This window comes from Bufo bufo, chromosome 6, assembly GCF_905171765.1.
Source record: "Bufo bufo chromosome 6, aBufBuf1.1, whole genome shotgun sequence".
Taxonomy (NCBI): domain Eukaryota; kingdom Metazoa; phylum Chordata; class Amphibia; order Anura; family Bufonidae; genus Bufo; species Bufo bufo.
This window is the reverse complement of record NC_053394.1, coordinates 78,270,435-78,287,177: the sequence shown is the minus strand read 5'-3', so window position 1 is coordinate 78,287,177 and position 16,743 is coordinate 78,270,435. Positions and strand designations below refer to the sequence as shown.

Below are 16,743 nucleotides of genomic sequence, written 5' to 3'. Positions count from 1 at the left end.
GGGAGGGGGGGGTTTCAACACCCGGGACTCCGCCAATCAGCTGTTTGAGAAGGCACCAGTGCTCCTGTAAACGCCTCAGCGTTCTCCGTGCTCCGGAAGCATAGCGCCGTACATTGTATAGTGGTTGTGCTTGGGATCATGCATTTTGCAAGCAAGTTCAGTCAGTTTTGTCTGTGACTGCGTTCAGTTTTCTCCGACCGGGTGCAATGCATTCTGATGCATTTTTCACGCACGTGAAGAAAAAAACTGAAGGTTTACAAACAAAATTTTCTAGCAACCATCAGTAAAAAACACATTGCACCTGGACTTCATCTGGATTACATTCGGATGCAATGCGTTTTTCACTAAAGCCCCATTCACTTCTATGGGGTCAGGGCTGCGTGAAAAAAGTAGAATATAGAACATGCTGCGATTCTCACACAACGCTGAACTGATGTGTGAAAAAAACGCTCATGTACACAGACCCATTGAAATGAATGGGTCAGGATTCAGTGTGGGAGCTATGCGTTCACGGGTAGAACCCAGACGAAAAACGTGCTTGTATGAAAGGGGCCCTAAATCAAGCACAGAAAGAGCCATCTCGGTAGATATAAAAAAGTCAGTTGTGGTATAATGCAAATTACGTTAATAAATAATTGTAAATTTAAATGATTGGCAAAAAAAATATATAACATTTATTAAACATTTTCATGTTTTTCCCCATTTCAAACATAAGTTAAATATATATCAGTTTTCGTTCAACTGAAAAAATAAAAATCTGTGAATGAGCGAACGAACAAACAAAGGAATTTAACATTGAATGAGGAGACATATTAGTGCAGATCAGCGGGACTATCGTCAAGACAGGAAAACTGCCAGGTGACCGCGCCCTCAGGACTGACAAAATAGTCAGCAAAGCTGTCCCTTATGCGCAGTCTGTTGCCAAGCGGCCTGTTGTAGCTCCAACCAATACTAACGCCAATATAGGGCATCTGGATGGTTAGGTCTGCTTCCTCGCCATCATAGTCGCACACGTAATTGTGAAGGACACAGCACGCTCTAATGACGGACTCTGCCGTGGACATATCCAGTTGCATAGTGGAGCAGATGACTTGCCATCTACAAGCCATAATGCCAAAAGTGGACTCGGCAAATTGACACGCACGGCTCAGCCTGCAGTTAAACATCCTCCTTCGATTATCCAGCCTGCGCCATGGGTACGGACAGAGAAGGGGAGGCGTCACGGCAAACACATAGTCTGAAACCATAACCAAAGGAACAGGATCGGTTGTTCCAGGAAATGGTCGTGGAGGTGGGAGCGAGGTTTGATCCTGGAGGATTCGCTGCTGTATTTGTGATGCATCCAGCACTCTGCAGTCCCCGGTACGGTCATAAGAACCGACATCAATGGCAACAAACTTACACTTTGTGTCCGCCACCGCCAACACAAGCACAGAAAAGTACTTTTTGTGACCCAAGTACCTTGATCTAGAGTCCAAGGGCTGCAGCACTCTTACGTGTTGAGCATCAACAGCCCCTATGCAGTTGGGAAAGCTGGTTTCCGTCTCAAACCCAGCTGCCACCTCTAACCAGGTCTCCTGGGTGGGAGTAGGCATGACTACAGGCTGCAAATCCCTCCAGATGACCTTACAAGTGGTCTTCACTATGCTGGCGATTGTAGATATACGAAAATGGAACTGAAGATGCATGGATACAAACTTCTCGCCTGTTGCCAGGAATCTAAAAAGAAATTAAATTAAATGTTTGTATTATAAAAAATATAAAAAAAACCTGACTACTCTTAAAGGATTTGGCCCATCTTACACATTGGGGGCATATCGCTAGGATATGTCCCCAGTGGCTTACAGGTGCGGGTCCCAGAGATGGAGCCCGCAAACTGAAGGAGAGTGGACCTCACATGCATGGCCATCTTCCATTCATTTCTATGGGAGTGCCGAAAATAGCTGAGCAGCGCACTTGGCTATTCTTGGTTGGCCCAAAAGTATGAGATGGACAAACCCCTTTAAGAGTAGTCACGTTGTCAGATACATATTGTAATTTCTAGTTTTCTGTCGGGTCACAGTCTGCTTTAACCCCTTAAGGACTCAGCCCTATTTCACCTTAAGGACTTGGCCATTTTTTGCAAATCTGACCAGTGTCACTTTAAGTGCTGATAACTTTAAAACGCTTTGACTTATCCAGGCCATTCTGAGATTGTTTTTTCGGCACATATTGTACTTCATGACACTGGTAAAATGGAGTAAAAAAAATAATTTTTATTTATAAAAAAAATACCAAATTTGCAAAAAATTTGAAAAAATTAGCAAATTTCCAAGTTTCAATTTCTCTACTTCTATAATACATAGTAATACCTCCAAAAATAGTTATTACTTTACATTCCCCATATGTCTACTTCATGTTTGGATCATTTTGGGAATAATATTTTAATTTTTGGGGATGTTACAAGGCTTAGAAGTTTAGAAGCAAATCTTGACATTTAAAAAAAAAAAAAAAAAAAAAAAATCGAAAACCCAATTTTTAGGGACCAGTTCAGGTCTGAAGTCACTTTGCGAGGCTTACATAATAGAAACCCCATTCTATAAACTACACCCCTCAAGGTATTTAAAACTGATTTTACAAACTTTGTTAACCCTTTAGGTGTTCCACAAGAATTAATGGAAAATAGAGATACAATTTCAAAATTACACTTTTTTGGCAGATTTTCCATTTTAATCAATTTTTCCCAGTAACAAAGCAAGGGTTAACAGCCAAACAAAACTCATTATTTATGGCCCTGATTCTGTAGTTTACAGAAACAACCCATATGTGGTCGTAAACTACTGTACGGGCACACGGCAGGGCGCAGAAGGAAAGGAATGCCATACGGTTTCTGGAAGGCAGATTTTGCTGGACAGTTTTTTTTTACACCATGTCCCATTTGAAGCCCCCCTGATGCACTCCTAGAGTAGAAACTCCAAAAGAGTGACCCCATTTTAGAAACTACGGGATAGGGTGGCAGTTTTGTTGGTACTAGTTTAGGGTACATATGATTTTTGGTTGCACTATATTACAGTGAGGCAAGGTAACAAGAAATAGCCGTTTTGGCACAGTTTTTAATTTTTGTAGTCATTTACAACATTCAGGTTAAATCAAGTGATATTTTTATAGACCAGGTTGTCACGGATGCGGCGATACCTAATATGTATACATTTTTATTTTATTTATGCAAGTTTTACACAATGATTTCGTTTTTGAAACAAAAAAAATCATGTTTTAGTGTTTCCATAGTCTGAGAGCCATAATTTTTTCAGTTTTAGGGCGATTACCTTGGGTAGGGTATGATTTTTGCGGGATGAGATGACGGTTTTATTGGCACTATTTTGGGGTGCGTGTGACTTTTTGATCGCTTGCTATTACACTTTTTGCGATGTAAGGTGACAAAAATTGTTTATTTAGCACAGTTTTTATTTTTTATGGTGTTCATCTGAGGGGTTAGGTCATGTGATATTTTTATAGAGCCGGTCGATATGAACGCGGCGATACCAAATATGTATACTTTTTTTTTTATTTATGTAAGTTTTACACAATAATATCATTTTTGAAACAAAAAAAAATAAATCATGTTTTAGTGTCTCCATATTCTGAGCCATAGTTTATTTATTTTTTTGGGCGATTGTCTCAGGTAGGGGCTCATTTTTTTGCGTGATGAGGTGACTGTTAGATTGGTACGGTTTTGGTGAGCAAATGCCTTTTTAATCGCTTGCTGTTGTACTATTTGTGATGTAAGGTGACAAAAAAAAAAAATTGTTTATTTAGCAGTTTTTATTTTTTACGGTGTTCATCTGAGGGGTTAGGTCATGCGATATGTTTATAGAGCCGGTCGATACGGACGCGGCGATACCTAATATGTATACTCCCCCCCCCCCCCTCCCTATTTTTTACCAATTTTTTTTTAACTTTATTTGGGGAAAACTATTTTTTAAACTTTTTTTTTCACTTTATCTTTTGTCCCACTTTGGGACTTGAACTTTGAGGGGTATATTCCTTTACAATGCATTCCAATACTTATGTATTGGAATGCATTGGCTGTATGAGTAATACTGTGTGTATTACTCATACAGCTTCCGGCCCGTGAGATCCAGGGGGCTGGATCTCACAGGCTCGTCACCGGAAGGCAGCGCGACCTCCGCCACCGCAACTTAGAAAAGCCTCAAACCGCAGGTCTGAATTGACCTGCGGTTTGCGGCGATCGCCGACATGGGGGAGGGGGGGGCACGGGACCCCCCCCCCCCCCGCGCATTGAGCCGAGGTGCCTGCTCAATGATTTGAGAAGACACTTTGTTCCGATCACCGCCCGCCGGTAATCGGAACACCACATGACGTTACGGTACGTCATGGGTCCTTAAGGACTCGGGAACCATGCCGTACCGATACGTCATGGGTCCCTAAGGGGGTCTCCGGGCTACAAATACTGAAGACCATGGCAGCCTGACATTCCAGATTGCAATTTGTATAGGGTAATGGAATGTTATCTATTATTCTATACAGAAATAGGTATATTACAGATTAGTACTGCCACCCACTGGCCTGAACTGTAATATAAAAGTATTGAGCCTGGAAGCCTAATACAGACTCAGACTCATTACTTTGAATGAACGCCCCTTTCCGATCTCTGCAAGGGGAGGCATTCAAGCCCATGAAGTGTGCACTTCTGTGTTTCTGGCTTCTCAGATGCCGTGGTCACATTTGACTATAGCATGTGGGAGGTTAAATATCTGTAATCGGCATCACTGCTGTTTGCAGACCTTAGCCACGGTTGTCTGCAGTATGAAACAGCACACACCCGCTATCTATGGCTCCATCTTTAGAGACCTGACATGTACGGCAGATGTCATGAAGTGGTTAAAGGGAATCGGTCACGATTTTGGACTATTTTCTGCACATAAGGAGTCTAGATTACCATTTTTTTTAAATTTTCCTTATGTCCCCCGGTTCCCCCACTATCAGAGCCCAAAGCTGTGCTGAAATACACATTCCAGACTTCTGTGCCAACATAATGGAGAGCACTCCTGTGCGCATGCACGGCACATCTGACAAAGTATTTCAGCACAGCTTTCAGCTCTGACAGCGGGGGCAGTAGGAAAATGAAAACCAGTTATCTAAACTTCTTATCTGCAGTACTACTCATGTATTACAGCAGATAATCGCACAAGATCATGGTGACAGATCCCCTTTCAGGGTGTCTTCAGAACATTTAGTTATAGAAATTTTCATGACTGAAAACCCGGTCCAGTTCATGAATGGGGCTTGAAGAATTACATGTGCATGCTGCCAAAATACCCCCATCCAAATAAATGTAACAGATTTTCAGTTGTAGAAATTTCTGTGACAAAATCAAAAAAAATATCAAGGAGCCATTGGCTCCTAACCTGAAGAATTTAGGAGCCAAATTAAATTTTTAGTCGCCAAATTTAAAATGCATACAAGTGAAACTGGAAAAATTAGAATATCGTGCAAAGTTCATTTATTTCAGTAATGCAACTTAAAAGGTGAAACTAACATATGAGATAGACTCATTACATGCAAAGCGAGATATTTCAAGCCTTTATTTGTTATAATTTGGATGAATATGGCTTATAGCTTATGAAACCCCAAAGTCACAATCTCAGGTCCTCTTTGCTCAGGGGGTATGGATTAGTTAGCTGACTAGAGTGTGACACTTTGAGCCGAGAATTTTGAACCTTTTCACAAAATTCTAATTTTAAGCTGCATTAATACAATTCCTTTTAATTTGCATTACTGAAATAAATGGAGTTTTGCACAAATATTCAAATTTTTCGAGTTTCACCTGCAAATAATATATTATATACACACACACATACATACACACACACACACACACACACACACAGAGTCCTGATCAAAAGTTTAAGACCACTTGAAAAATGGAAAAAAATCATATTTAGCATGGCTGGATCTTAACAAGGTTCCAAGTAGAGCTTCAACATGCAACAAGAAGAAATGGGAGTGAGACAAAACATTTTTTGAGCATTCAATTTAATGAAAACAACGAATAAACTGAAACAGGCTGTTTTTCAGCTGATCAAAAGATTAGGACCACAACTCCCAAAAAAATAAACCCCCCCAAAAACAGAAATCCAACTTCCAAACATTAACTCAGTAATGAGTAGCTCCGCCGATCACTTCTAAAATTCGTTTCAGCATGCTTGATGCAAGCGTTTCCATGAGGCGAGTGGAAACATTTCTCCAAGTGGTGAAGACGGCCGCACGAAGGCCATCTACTGTCTGGAACTGTTGTCCATTTTTGTAAACTTCCCTTGCCATCCATCCCCAAAAGGTTCTTCAGGGGAACACGCAGGATGGGCCAAAAGAGTGATGTTATTCTCCTGGAAGAAGTCCCTTGTCCTGCAGGCATTGTGTACTGTATCGTTGTCCTGTTGAAAAATCCAGTCGTTACCACACAGACGAGGGCCCTCAGTCATGAGGAATGCTCTCTGCAACATCTGGACATAGTCAGCGTCTGTTTGACGCCCCTGCACTTCCTGAAGCTCCATTGTTCCACTGAAGGAAAAAGCACCCCAGACCATTATGGCGCCCCCTTCACTGTGGTGCGTAGAAAACATCTCAGGTGGGATCTGCTTGTCATACCAGTAACGTTGGAAAACATCAGGACCATCAAGGTTAAATTTTTTCTCAGAGAATAAAACTTTCTTCCACCTTTGCATGTCCCATGTTTGGTGCTGTCTTGCAAAGTCCAAACGAGCAGTTCTGTGGCGTTCAAGGAGATGGGGTCTTTGAAGACGTTTTTTGTTTTTGAAGCCCTTCAGTCTCAGATGCCGTCTGATGGTTATGGGGCTGCAGTCAGCACCAGTAAGGGACTTAATTTGGGTCGAGGATCGTCCAGTGTCTTGACGGACAGCCAATTGGATCCTCCGGCTCAGTGCTGATGAAGTTTTTTTGGGTCTTCCACTTGACTTTTTTGTTCCATAACCCTTAGGATCCTTCAAGAAATTCCAAATGACTGTCTTACTGCGTCCCACCTCAGCAGCGATGGCGCGTTGTGAGACCCTGCTTATGCAGTTCAACAACCCGACCACGTTAAAAAAAAGGGAGAGTTTTTTTGCCTTTGCCATCACAACGTGTGACTACCTGACAGAAAATGACAATGAATCCACATCTTTGCACAGATTTGGCCTTTTAAAAAGGCATGTGGTCCTAAAATTTGGATCAGCTGAAAAACAGCCTGTTTCAGTTTAATCGCTATTTTCAATTAATTGAATGCTCAAAAAATGTTTTGTCTCACTCTCATTTCTTCTTGTTGCATGTTGAAGTTCTACTTGGAACCTTGTTAAGATCCAACAATGTAAAATATGACTTTTTGCCATTTTTCAAGTGGTCTTAAACTTTTGATCAGGACTGTATATATTATAGTATATATTATAGAAGAATGGCGGCACTGACAAAAAATAAATAGTTAGAAAGGTTGGGTGCACGTTCACTGGGGAATGAGCTGCTTACCCCTTGGTATGTAAATAGAAAAACGAACACTACTCCTGGAATCCACAGAAAAGGTTTTTCTTTATTCACCCATGGGATGCAACGTATGCGGTTTGGATAACGCTAAGAAGAATCCATGTGGATTTGTATGTATATACCCGATCGGTATTGTTTTGTCCATCCCTCCTGATCTCTTCTCCCTCATTACACATGATGTGCTACACCTGATCTAGGAACAGGTTGTAGTTTATATTGCACTTGCACTTTATGTATTGATATGATGACACTACATTGCTCTCTATGGGCGTACTTCAATACAGTGCACTTTCTGAATTATATGATGGCCGCTATGGCACATAACAGGTATATTTAGTGTTAGGAACCCGTCTAACTAGAGATTGCCTTGACGTTCGGCAGACGGGCTCAAATAATTTTGTACAAAACGATTTGCCAAGTATCTCTAACTTATTAGTTCAGCATTTGCTATTATGATGCAATTTTGTACTTTATTTGGTTTGCAGTGAGCTGTTGCATTGCTTGTTTTGTTTAACAGTCTTGTTCTCAGCCATAGCAACGTGCCCCTGCGCTTTGGGATGTGCTGACTGACCCCCTTTTTTTTCTCTGCAGATTATGATGTCATCTGTATGAATTTATGCACCGATTACTTTATATTTGAACACTATTGTGTATCTACGAATGTCCTGTATCACATGATCTTGTAATAATATATATATATATATATATATATATATATATATATACACACACACTGCTCAAAAAAATAAAGGGAACATGTGAGACCATATGCTGGTGCGGTTGGCCCTGGGTTCCTCCTAATGCAAGACAATGCTAGACCTCATGTGGCTGGAGTGTGTCAGCAGTTCCTGCAAGACGAAGGCATTGATGCTATGGACTGGCCCGCCTGTTCCCCAGACCTGAATCCAATTGAGCACATCTGGGACATCATGTCTCGCTCTATCCACCAACGTCACGTTGCACCACAGACTGTCCAGGAGTTGGCAGATGCTTTAGTCCAGGTCTGGGAGGAGATCCCTCAGGAGACCGTCCTCCACCTCATCAGGAGCATGCACAGGCGTTGTAGGGAGGTCATACAGGCACGTGGAGGCCACACACACTACTGAGCCTCATTTTGACTTGTTTTAAGGACATTACATCAAAGTTGGATCAGCCTGTAGTGTGTTTTTCCACTTTAATTTTGAGTGTGACTCCAAATCCAGACCTCCATGGGTTGAAAAATCACAGTATGAACTTTTCTTGAGAAAGGCTCTAGTTCAGAGCCGAAACATTGCATCACATGGGTGAATAAAGAAAAACTTTTTCTGTGGATTCCAGGAGTAGTGTTCGTTTTTCTATATCTATCTATCTATATATATATAATAAAAAAAATGTCTTACCTTGTGTAGTTGCCCATTTGTCTCTCCTTTTGATTCGTTCTTCTAACCCCATCAATCTTGAGGCTCTTGAGGGGTTGTGCACTCATTTCTAAGAGCTCATAGACTAGCCAGATTCGTGTTGCTGATCATGCCTCCTTGATCCCTAGGTGCTGGGCCTTGGCTCATTCGCTTCCAGGCCTCCGCTGCTTGTCTTAGGTTTTCATGGAGAAACCCATCTTGATGCCGCTGCAGCCACTCACTGGCCACAGTGGAGATCTGCAACTCTTGCATCACAAGACAATTTAACATAATGCAGGGGAAGCAGTGGTCAGTTATTGGCTGTAACGGCGTCAAACAGGAAGTTTTCATGAAGGGACTCAAGACAAGCAACAGAAGCTGGGGAGCAAATGAGCCAGGACCCAGCACTGGGGATCAGGTAAGTATAATCACCAGCCTCAGAAATTAGTGTATACAAACCCTTTAAGGAGTTCATTTTTTAAGGGGGTTTCTATTCTTCTATATGTGACACAGAATGGGTTAAAATAAACAATCCCACTGCACTCCTTAAAAGGCCAATCACATGAGAGGCACCACTGCAACCAGTGACCACATCAGCGCTCTCCATACATCTCCCCCCTTCTACACAGAGAGCTCTCCATACATCCCCCCCTCTACACAGAGAGCTCTCCATACATCCCCCCCCCCTCTACACAGAGCGCTCTCCATACATCCCCCCCCCTTCTACACAGAGAGCTCTTCATACATCCCCCCCCCTCTACACAGAGCGCTCTCCATACATCCCCCCCCTCTCTACACAGAGCGCTCTCCATACATCCCCCCCCTCTCTACACAGAGCGCTCTCCATACATCCCCCCCCCCCCCTCTACACAGAGCGCTCTCCATACATCCCCCCCCTCACAATCTGCTTCCTGGGATCTTTTAATCCCTTGTCCTATTCACCCTGATAGATCTCTATTAGGGTGAATAGGACTTCACACTCTCCCTGCTGCCCTGTGCATATAACACACAGCAGCAGGGAGATTACCATGGCAGCCAGGGCTTCAGTAGCGTTCTGGCTGCCATGGTAACCGATTGGAGTCCCGCAATTACACTACTGTGGCTCTGATCAGAGGCTGCCACTGCACCACCAATAAGGAGGAGGGGAGGGGACCCTATGGCCACTGCCACCAATGAATATAACAATGGGGGGGGGGGCCCACCAATGATTATACTTTATAATGTTGGGGGGGGGGCGCACTGCGCCACCAATGAATATAATTAACACATTAATTTAAATGTAGGCAGCGGGTGCCGGCAGCGGTATCACATACCCAGCACCTGCCCTCTATGACATTGCGCTGCGATCCCCGGCAATTAAAGGGTTAGTTGCCGGGGATCGCAGCGCCATGTCAGAGGGCGGGTGCTGGGTATGTGATACCGCTACCGGCACCCACTGCCTACACTTAAAATTATATTTATTGGTGGCGCAGTGTCCACAGTCCCTCCCCTTCTCCTCCCTGCTATCAATCCATTGGTGGCAGCGGCGGCACACGGGGGAGGGACCGCCTCCTTCTTCCCTGTGCTGCCGAGGAGAACATTAGCGCGATCTGAGAGCAGCGCGTGCCATGTTCTGTAACAGATAATAGGCAGTGCAGCCTAGTATCCTTAAATAGTAAGACCCGGTATCATATTGATCCGGGTCTAAAAGCATCTCTTCAGCTGCAGCGCTGCGGTCCACTCGCAAATGGCGACAAGACTAAAAAGTTGTCACCATCTGCAAATTTTAAGGTGCATTGGCGACCGTTTTGGTCGCCATCTGGAGCGCTGTGAAGGCGTCCTAATAGTCGTGCATGTTTTTCTTTCATTTTAGTTATCAGACATAAAAACATAGACCCCTTATTGGCCACCTCTAAACTCATCCTTTACTTTTTCCTGGCGCAGCCATTTTACATTTCCATTTTTTCCCTCCCCATCTTCCAAAAGCCATAAATTATTTTTCCATTCACATAGCTTGTTTTTTCGCAGAACAAAGCTGTACTCTATAATATTCCATACAATGTATTGGGAAGTTGGAAAAAGTTATTAATAGAATGGAGATGGAATAATACCCAGTGGCGCCATTGTTTTACAGGTTTCAGTTTTTACGTCATTCACTGTGCAGAAAAAATAAATAAAAAATGAGTACCCCTGTAAAAACGGGAATGACCATTCAAATAAACTTTCATCCCTAATAATGGTCATGTTCCTAGGCCTGTGTGAAAGAGGCCTAAGCCGAGGCCCAAATATATTGGTCTAATGCCTAGATAACATCACATCAGGGCCATTTTACATTAGCGCTATTTATTTCCATTATAGGAGCAGAAATACTAAAATAACGGAAGTGCTGAATTCAGCACATAACCAACAGGAATGGAGCCTAAGGCCCCTTTCACACGAGTGAGTTTTCCCGCGTAGGTGCAATGCGCAAAGTGAACCCATAGCACCCGCACTGAATCCTGACCCATTCATTTTGATGGGTCTGTGCACATGAGCACTGTCATTTCTGTGTTCAGGAAAAATGGCAGCATGTTCTATAGTCTCCGTTTTTCACACAGCCCTGGCTCCATAGAAGTGAATGGGGCTTCAGTGAAAAACGCATTGCATCCGGATGTAATGCGTTTTTCACTGATGGTTGCTAGGAGATGTTGTGCGTTAATCTTCTGTGGTTTTTTCCATGCACATGAAAAACGCATCAAAACTGATTGCACCCGGGCTGAAAAAACTGAAACCCTGAACTCAGACAAAACTGCAAGTTTCACTGAATTCATCGTTCGTGTGAAAGAAGCCTTACGGATCCCTTTGACTAGAACATTTTTTTGGTGAAGAGTCCTAGCCTATAATGAGAGTGTTAGAGCAAACTTTACCGCAGGGTGATGATGAGCCTTCCTTCAGCACCAATGTATTCCCCATTTACAGTATTTTGAAGAATCAGTGAAGTCCGCAGACGGCTGAGCAGTTCATCAAATGCGGAAATTGACATATGACAGTAGTTGTAGAATTTGTCTGCATCACTATGAACAAATATAGATATTATCTTTAGCATATACCGCATGCAAGGATTAAGCTTAATGAGGTACATGCGTTAAGGGGTTAAAAAGAAAATTCTGAAATGATGTTTTCAACTCAGGCCACTGAACCTTACAGTAGGCTGGCAGTTTCCAGAAGTCATCACATTATCATCACAGGCAAGATAACAAGGCTGTAGTTTAGAACCTCTCTCACAAATAACATATTTGACTGAAAAAAATAAAATAAAATTGCATTATCCCATCTAAATGAAACCCATTATTAGGGTACTTTGACACTAGCGTTTTTCTTTGTCCGAGGGGCTCTATACCGGAAAAGAACTGATCAGTTTTATCCTAATGCATTCTGAATGGAGAGTAATCCGTTCAGGATGTCTTCAGTTCAGTCTTTTTGACCGATCAGGACGGACATAATACTGCAGCATGCTACGGTTTTATATCCGGCCAAAAAAACGGAACACTTGCCTGAATGCCGGAGCTGGCATTTTTTTCCATAGGAATGTATTAGTGCCGAATCCGGCATTTTAAAAAAACGGAATGCCGGATCCGTCCTTCCGGTCTGCGCATGCGCAGACCGAAAAAAAAAGGTGAAAAGAATAAATGCCGGATCCGTTTTTCCGGATGACACTGGAAAGACGGATCCGGCATTTCAATGCATTTGTCATACGGATCAGGATCCTGATCAGTCTTACAAACGCCATCCGTTGGCATACGTTTTGACAGATCCGGCAGGCAGTTCCGGCGACAGAACTGCTTGCCGGATCACTCTGCCGTAAGTGTGAAAGTAGCCCAAGATAACTAGGTGTCTGGAGCGGTGGTAGTATCTGCCACACGACGGATCTAGCAGTGCGTCTTGGTACAACTCAGAAACCAGGAAATTTATGTGAACACAGCGCAACACCTCTATTATAATACTGGGGGCAGAAAATGAAAGTTGAACCGCTTTCAGTGAGTCATCATAACACCACTGAGGCCAGGGAATGGCTGCAGCAGTCATGTGTTGTCATTGCTGCAGCTGACTAAACAGTAGACAGCAATGAAGCGGTGGCATTGGAACAATGTGGTGGGGTACAACAAGTACAGTGTCTCCCCCCTTCAGGTAGCGAGTTCACCAAGTGCCTAAAGCAGTGGAATTACGGCCGTCCTTCTTATTATCCGCTATCTATCTTAGACATCGGGCAAGTTCCATTGCATGGTATGAATAGGCTGTCCTCATTACTACCCACTCTTTCTCGATTAGGCCCCCACCATCAATGTGCATGGACTAAGGGCTCATGCACACAAAACTAAGCGCTCAGTGCCTGTATTGCAGACTGTAAATGGCTGGTCCGCAATATACGGGCACTGGTCGTGTGCACTCCGTAGGACCTATTGACTTGAATAGGTCCGCAAACTGCAACACAGGACTTCACCTTTCTTTTGCGGAGCGGAGGCATGGATGGGAAACCCACAGAAGCACTTCAGTGGGATTTCGGTCCGTGCCTCCTCACTGCACAAAATAGAACATGTTCTATTTTTTTCTGCGGTGCGGAACGTCTCGTGTGGATCACGGACCAATTCAAGTGAATTGGTCCACATAATCAAACGAGGTGCACACCGCTATTTGCAGTCCGCAGCACGGGGCACACACGCTCGTGGGCATGAGCATGTACGTTACTAAATTAATTACAGTGCAGCTTATTACTCTTTAGTGTGCACCAATAAAAGGTCATTAATACTTGATCGGTGGGGGTCCGACACCCGGCACGCCTGCCAATCAGCTGTTTGAAGAGGAGGTGGTTCACCATGAGTTTGCTGCTTCCTCTTCATTACACTGCCTGTCGTGACTTGAATGGAGTGAATACCTGTAATTACACTGCGCCGCCGCTGCAAGGGAGACGATGGGCAGTGTAAGGAAAAAGAAGCAGTGAACGCATGGAGTGCCGCCTCCTCTTCAAATAGCCAATCTGCAGGGGTGCTGGGTTTTGGACCCCCGATGAACAGATATTGATAACCTATCCAAAGGATAGGTCATCAATATAAACTGCTCGCACAACCCCTTTAATATAATTAATGTAGAGTTACCATAACAGGTCAGTGGTTTGGACAGTTTGTCTTCTCCTCTTTTACTCTCCCTACAACTAAGCAACTATCCAGTACTTATAGCTTCCAAACCACAGCAGGTGATCCTGCACTACACGTCCCATACGGCATGTCAACCATATTGTGTATATTGTGAACAAAGCCTAATTCAGACATCAGTCATTTATCCAGCCAAAAGGTCAGTATGTGTAAATTCACCTTAAAGGGGCAGTCTCACTTCAGCAAATAGCATTTATCATGTAGAGAAAGTTAATACAAGACACTTACTAATGTACTGTGATTGTCCATGTTGCCTCCTTTGCTGGCTGGATTCGTTTTTCCATCATATTATACATTGCTCGTTTCCATGGTTACGACCACCCGGGCTTGCACACTATAGTAAAAAGTCCCAGCCTATGTGCACTCCTGCGGTCCCGGCCACCAGAGAGACCTGTGCTTTTTCTTATAGTGTGCAAGCGCGACCAGCACTGTGGGATTGCAGGGTGGTTATAACCAGCAAAGGAGGCAATATGGACAATCACAATACATTAGTAAGTGCCTTGTACTCCCTTTGTCTACATGATAAATGCCATTTGCTGAAGTCAGACAAACCTTTCAGTATGTAGGGTATGTGGCTGCTTGTGTTCATGTGAAAAAAAATACAATAATCTGGGATCTGAAGGATACTGGATTATCAGATGGCTGTGGATTCAGATTAGGTCCTCTGTGGGGAGCGGTGACATCAGAAGGATCACAGCCTGTCAGGGATCTTTACAGCCGCATTTACACGAGCCAATAATCGGCCAGATTATCGGAAACAATCTGCCCGTGTAAATGCAAAACGCTCGTTCATCGGGTGATCCTGTCGTTTGTGCAGTCACCACCGATCAGGATTTCTGGGCAGCAGATCGACGAGGGGTGGCAATAGTGATCCCTCGTCCTCATACTGTGGGGGAGATCGCTGCATTGTATGTAAATGCTGTGGTCTCCTTCACTGAACGAGCAGCCGACTGTCGGGAAGGAACGCTGCCTTCCCAACAATCGTCTGCTGAATCGTCCCGTCTAAATCAACCTTAACTTAGGCAATGACCGGGACGATCGCTCGCTGGTTTAGCTGCATTTACAGACAGCATTCATCCTCTCTGTTTAGGGATAACCGATCACTGCCGTTGTTCATCTCCATACAGATCTGTTGCTAGCCGGCAGCAGACTCCCGTTCACACAGGGCGACATGCTGCCAACAAACGCTGATTTTCACCCAACGAACGAGCGTTTTCTCACTCATCAGGTGATCGGCAGCACATTTCAGCCTCATCACACGTCCGTGAAACACCGGCCTGGATTTCTTCTGAGTGTAGGAGCGCACGGCGTCATTGGTTTCTATGACGCTGTGCGCTTCCTGCTGCCGCCACAGTACAGTAATACACTGGTATGATCTATACCAGTCTATAATACTGTACTGCGGCGGCAGCAGGAAGCGCACGGCGTCATAGAAACCAATGACGCCGTGCGCTCCTACACTCAGAAGAAATCCAGGCCGGTATCACACGGACCGTGTTTCATGGACTTTACACAGGACAGGCATCCAGAGAATGATCGCCTGTAGGAAAGTTCCTTCCCAATAATTGCCCGGCTCTTCCGGCCTGTGTAAAGCGCCTCTGCACATCTTCTAGGTTTACTTTTAGGGTACATGCGGATGGCAGTGTAGTTTATGCAGATTTTGGCTGAATAGGTCCGCATCCGTGATACAGTGCGCACGCGGCTGGTGCCCGTATATTGCGGAACCGCTGATTACGTGTCACAATACGCACACACATTCGTGTGCATGAGTTTTTTTTTGGCGCCAGGTTCTGCTTGATTGAGACCTATAGGAAAACATTGCATTTGGATGCAAAATTGCATGAAGGTGCCGTATGGGTATGGAGGGGGGGGGGATAAGACTTTTTTAAATTTATTTAGTAATTCAGGTTTTCTGTGAAAGTTTTCCCAGCAGTGAAAAGATTACTACAAGACAGAGCTGCACCGCGTGTCTCCGTACTTACCGACATTAGTGCAATCACGGCATGTAAGCTCTGCCCATTTTTAGCTCAGGATAGTGCGAATTTGCCGGAAACTGTCTCCGAAAATCAGGGACAGCCCCCGTCAAATTCGGGCCAGTCGGCAACTATGCGTCTCTTTACCTCCGCAGTTCAGTACAAAATACGGCAAAGCGCTGCCGGTTGTCCCTGTGCCTCCTGATCCTCTGCATCCAGACGCGGTGCCGCCGGCGTCTCGCTTGCTCCTACGGAGACATGAAGGGAAGGTTTGAGAGGGGACATTAGACGGATGTCACAGATAACGGCGCAGGCGCTGTAACGTGCACCTACTTGTCTCCTCAGCCTGCGCCTCCACAGGATCCACCACAGGACCAGCACGAACATGGCTAAATTGGGCCGCCTCAGCCTTATCCTCGTATTAGAGGCGCCGGAGTCCACGTTTCCTTCCCTCGCCGTTAAAAACGGTCTACGTGGCGTAACGGGGAAATGAAATCATGGTACACCACACAAACACCGGAGAAACAGGGAGGCAAATCTGTACAACAAAATGTAAAGGTTATACGTCCCACTGAAATGTCATGGAAAAACACAAAAGGTTTCCTCTGCAGTTACCAACAAAACCGTCAGGTGTGAATGCAGGCAAACGGTTTATCATTCACACATCACGTCTTCCCCAACTTGTCACCTCAG

The 16,743-nt window shown here is 44.2% G+C and overlaps 1 protein-coding gene across 1 annotated transcript; it reads right to left on the bottom strand.

The window, feature by feature from the left end:
• Positions 1-703: 703 nt before the first annotated feature.
• LOC121005410 (protein ALP1-like) lies at positions 704-16,517 on the bottom strand. Its single transcript, XM_040438156.1, has 4 exons — positions 16,384-16,517; positions 16,198-16,298; positions 11,795-11,941; positions 704-1,719 (listed from the first exon to the last, which is right to left on the bottom strand). Exons 1-4 carry the CDS (start codon positions 16,435-16,437, stop codon positions 813-815), a joined length of 1,209 nt encoding a protein of 402 aa, XP_040294090.1. The 5' UTR covers positions 16,438-16,517; the 3' UTR covers positions 704-812.
• Positions 16,518-16,743: the final 226 nt, after the last annotated feature.

Excerpts from the sequence above, each read along its gene's own strand:
- LOC121005410 (XM_040438156.1), bottom strand. The coding sequence starts at position 16,437 with ATGTTCGTGCTGGTCCTGTGGTGGATCCTGTGGAGGCGCAGGCTGAGG. Across the intron at positions 16,299-16,383 it reads GGCGCAGGCTGAGGAGACAA|GAGCAAGCGAGACGCCGGCG; the intron begins GTAGGTGCACGT and ends ATGTCTCCGTAG. Across the intron at positions 1,720-11,794 it reads AGGCTCATCATCACCCTGCG|ATTCCTGGCAACAGGCGAGA; the intron begins GTAAAGTTTGCT and ends ATTTCTTTTTAG.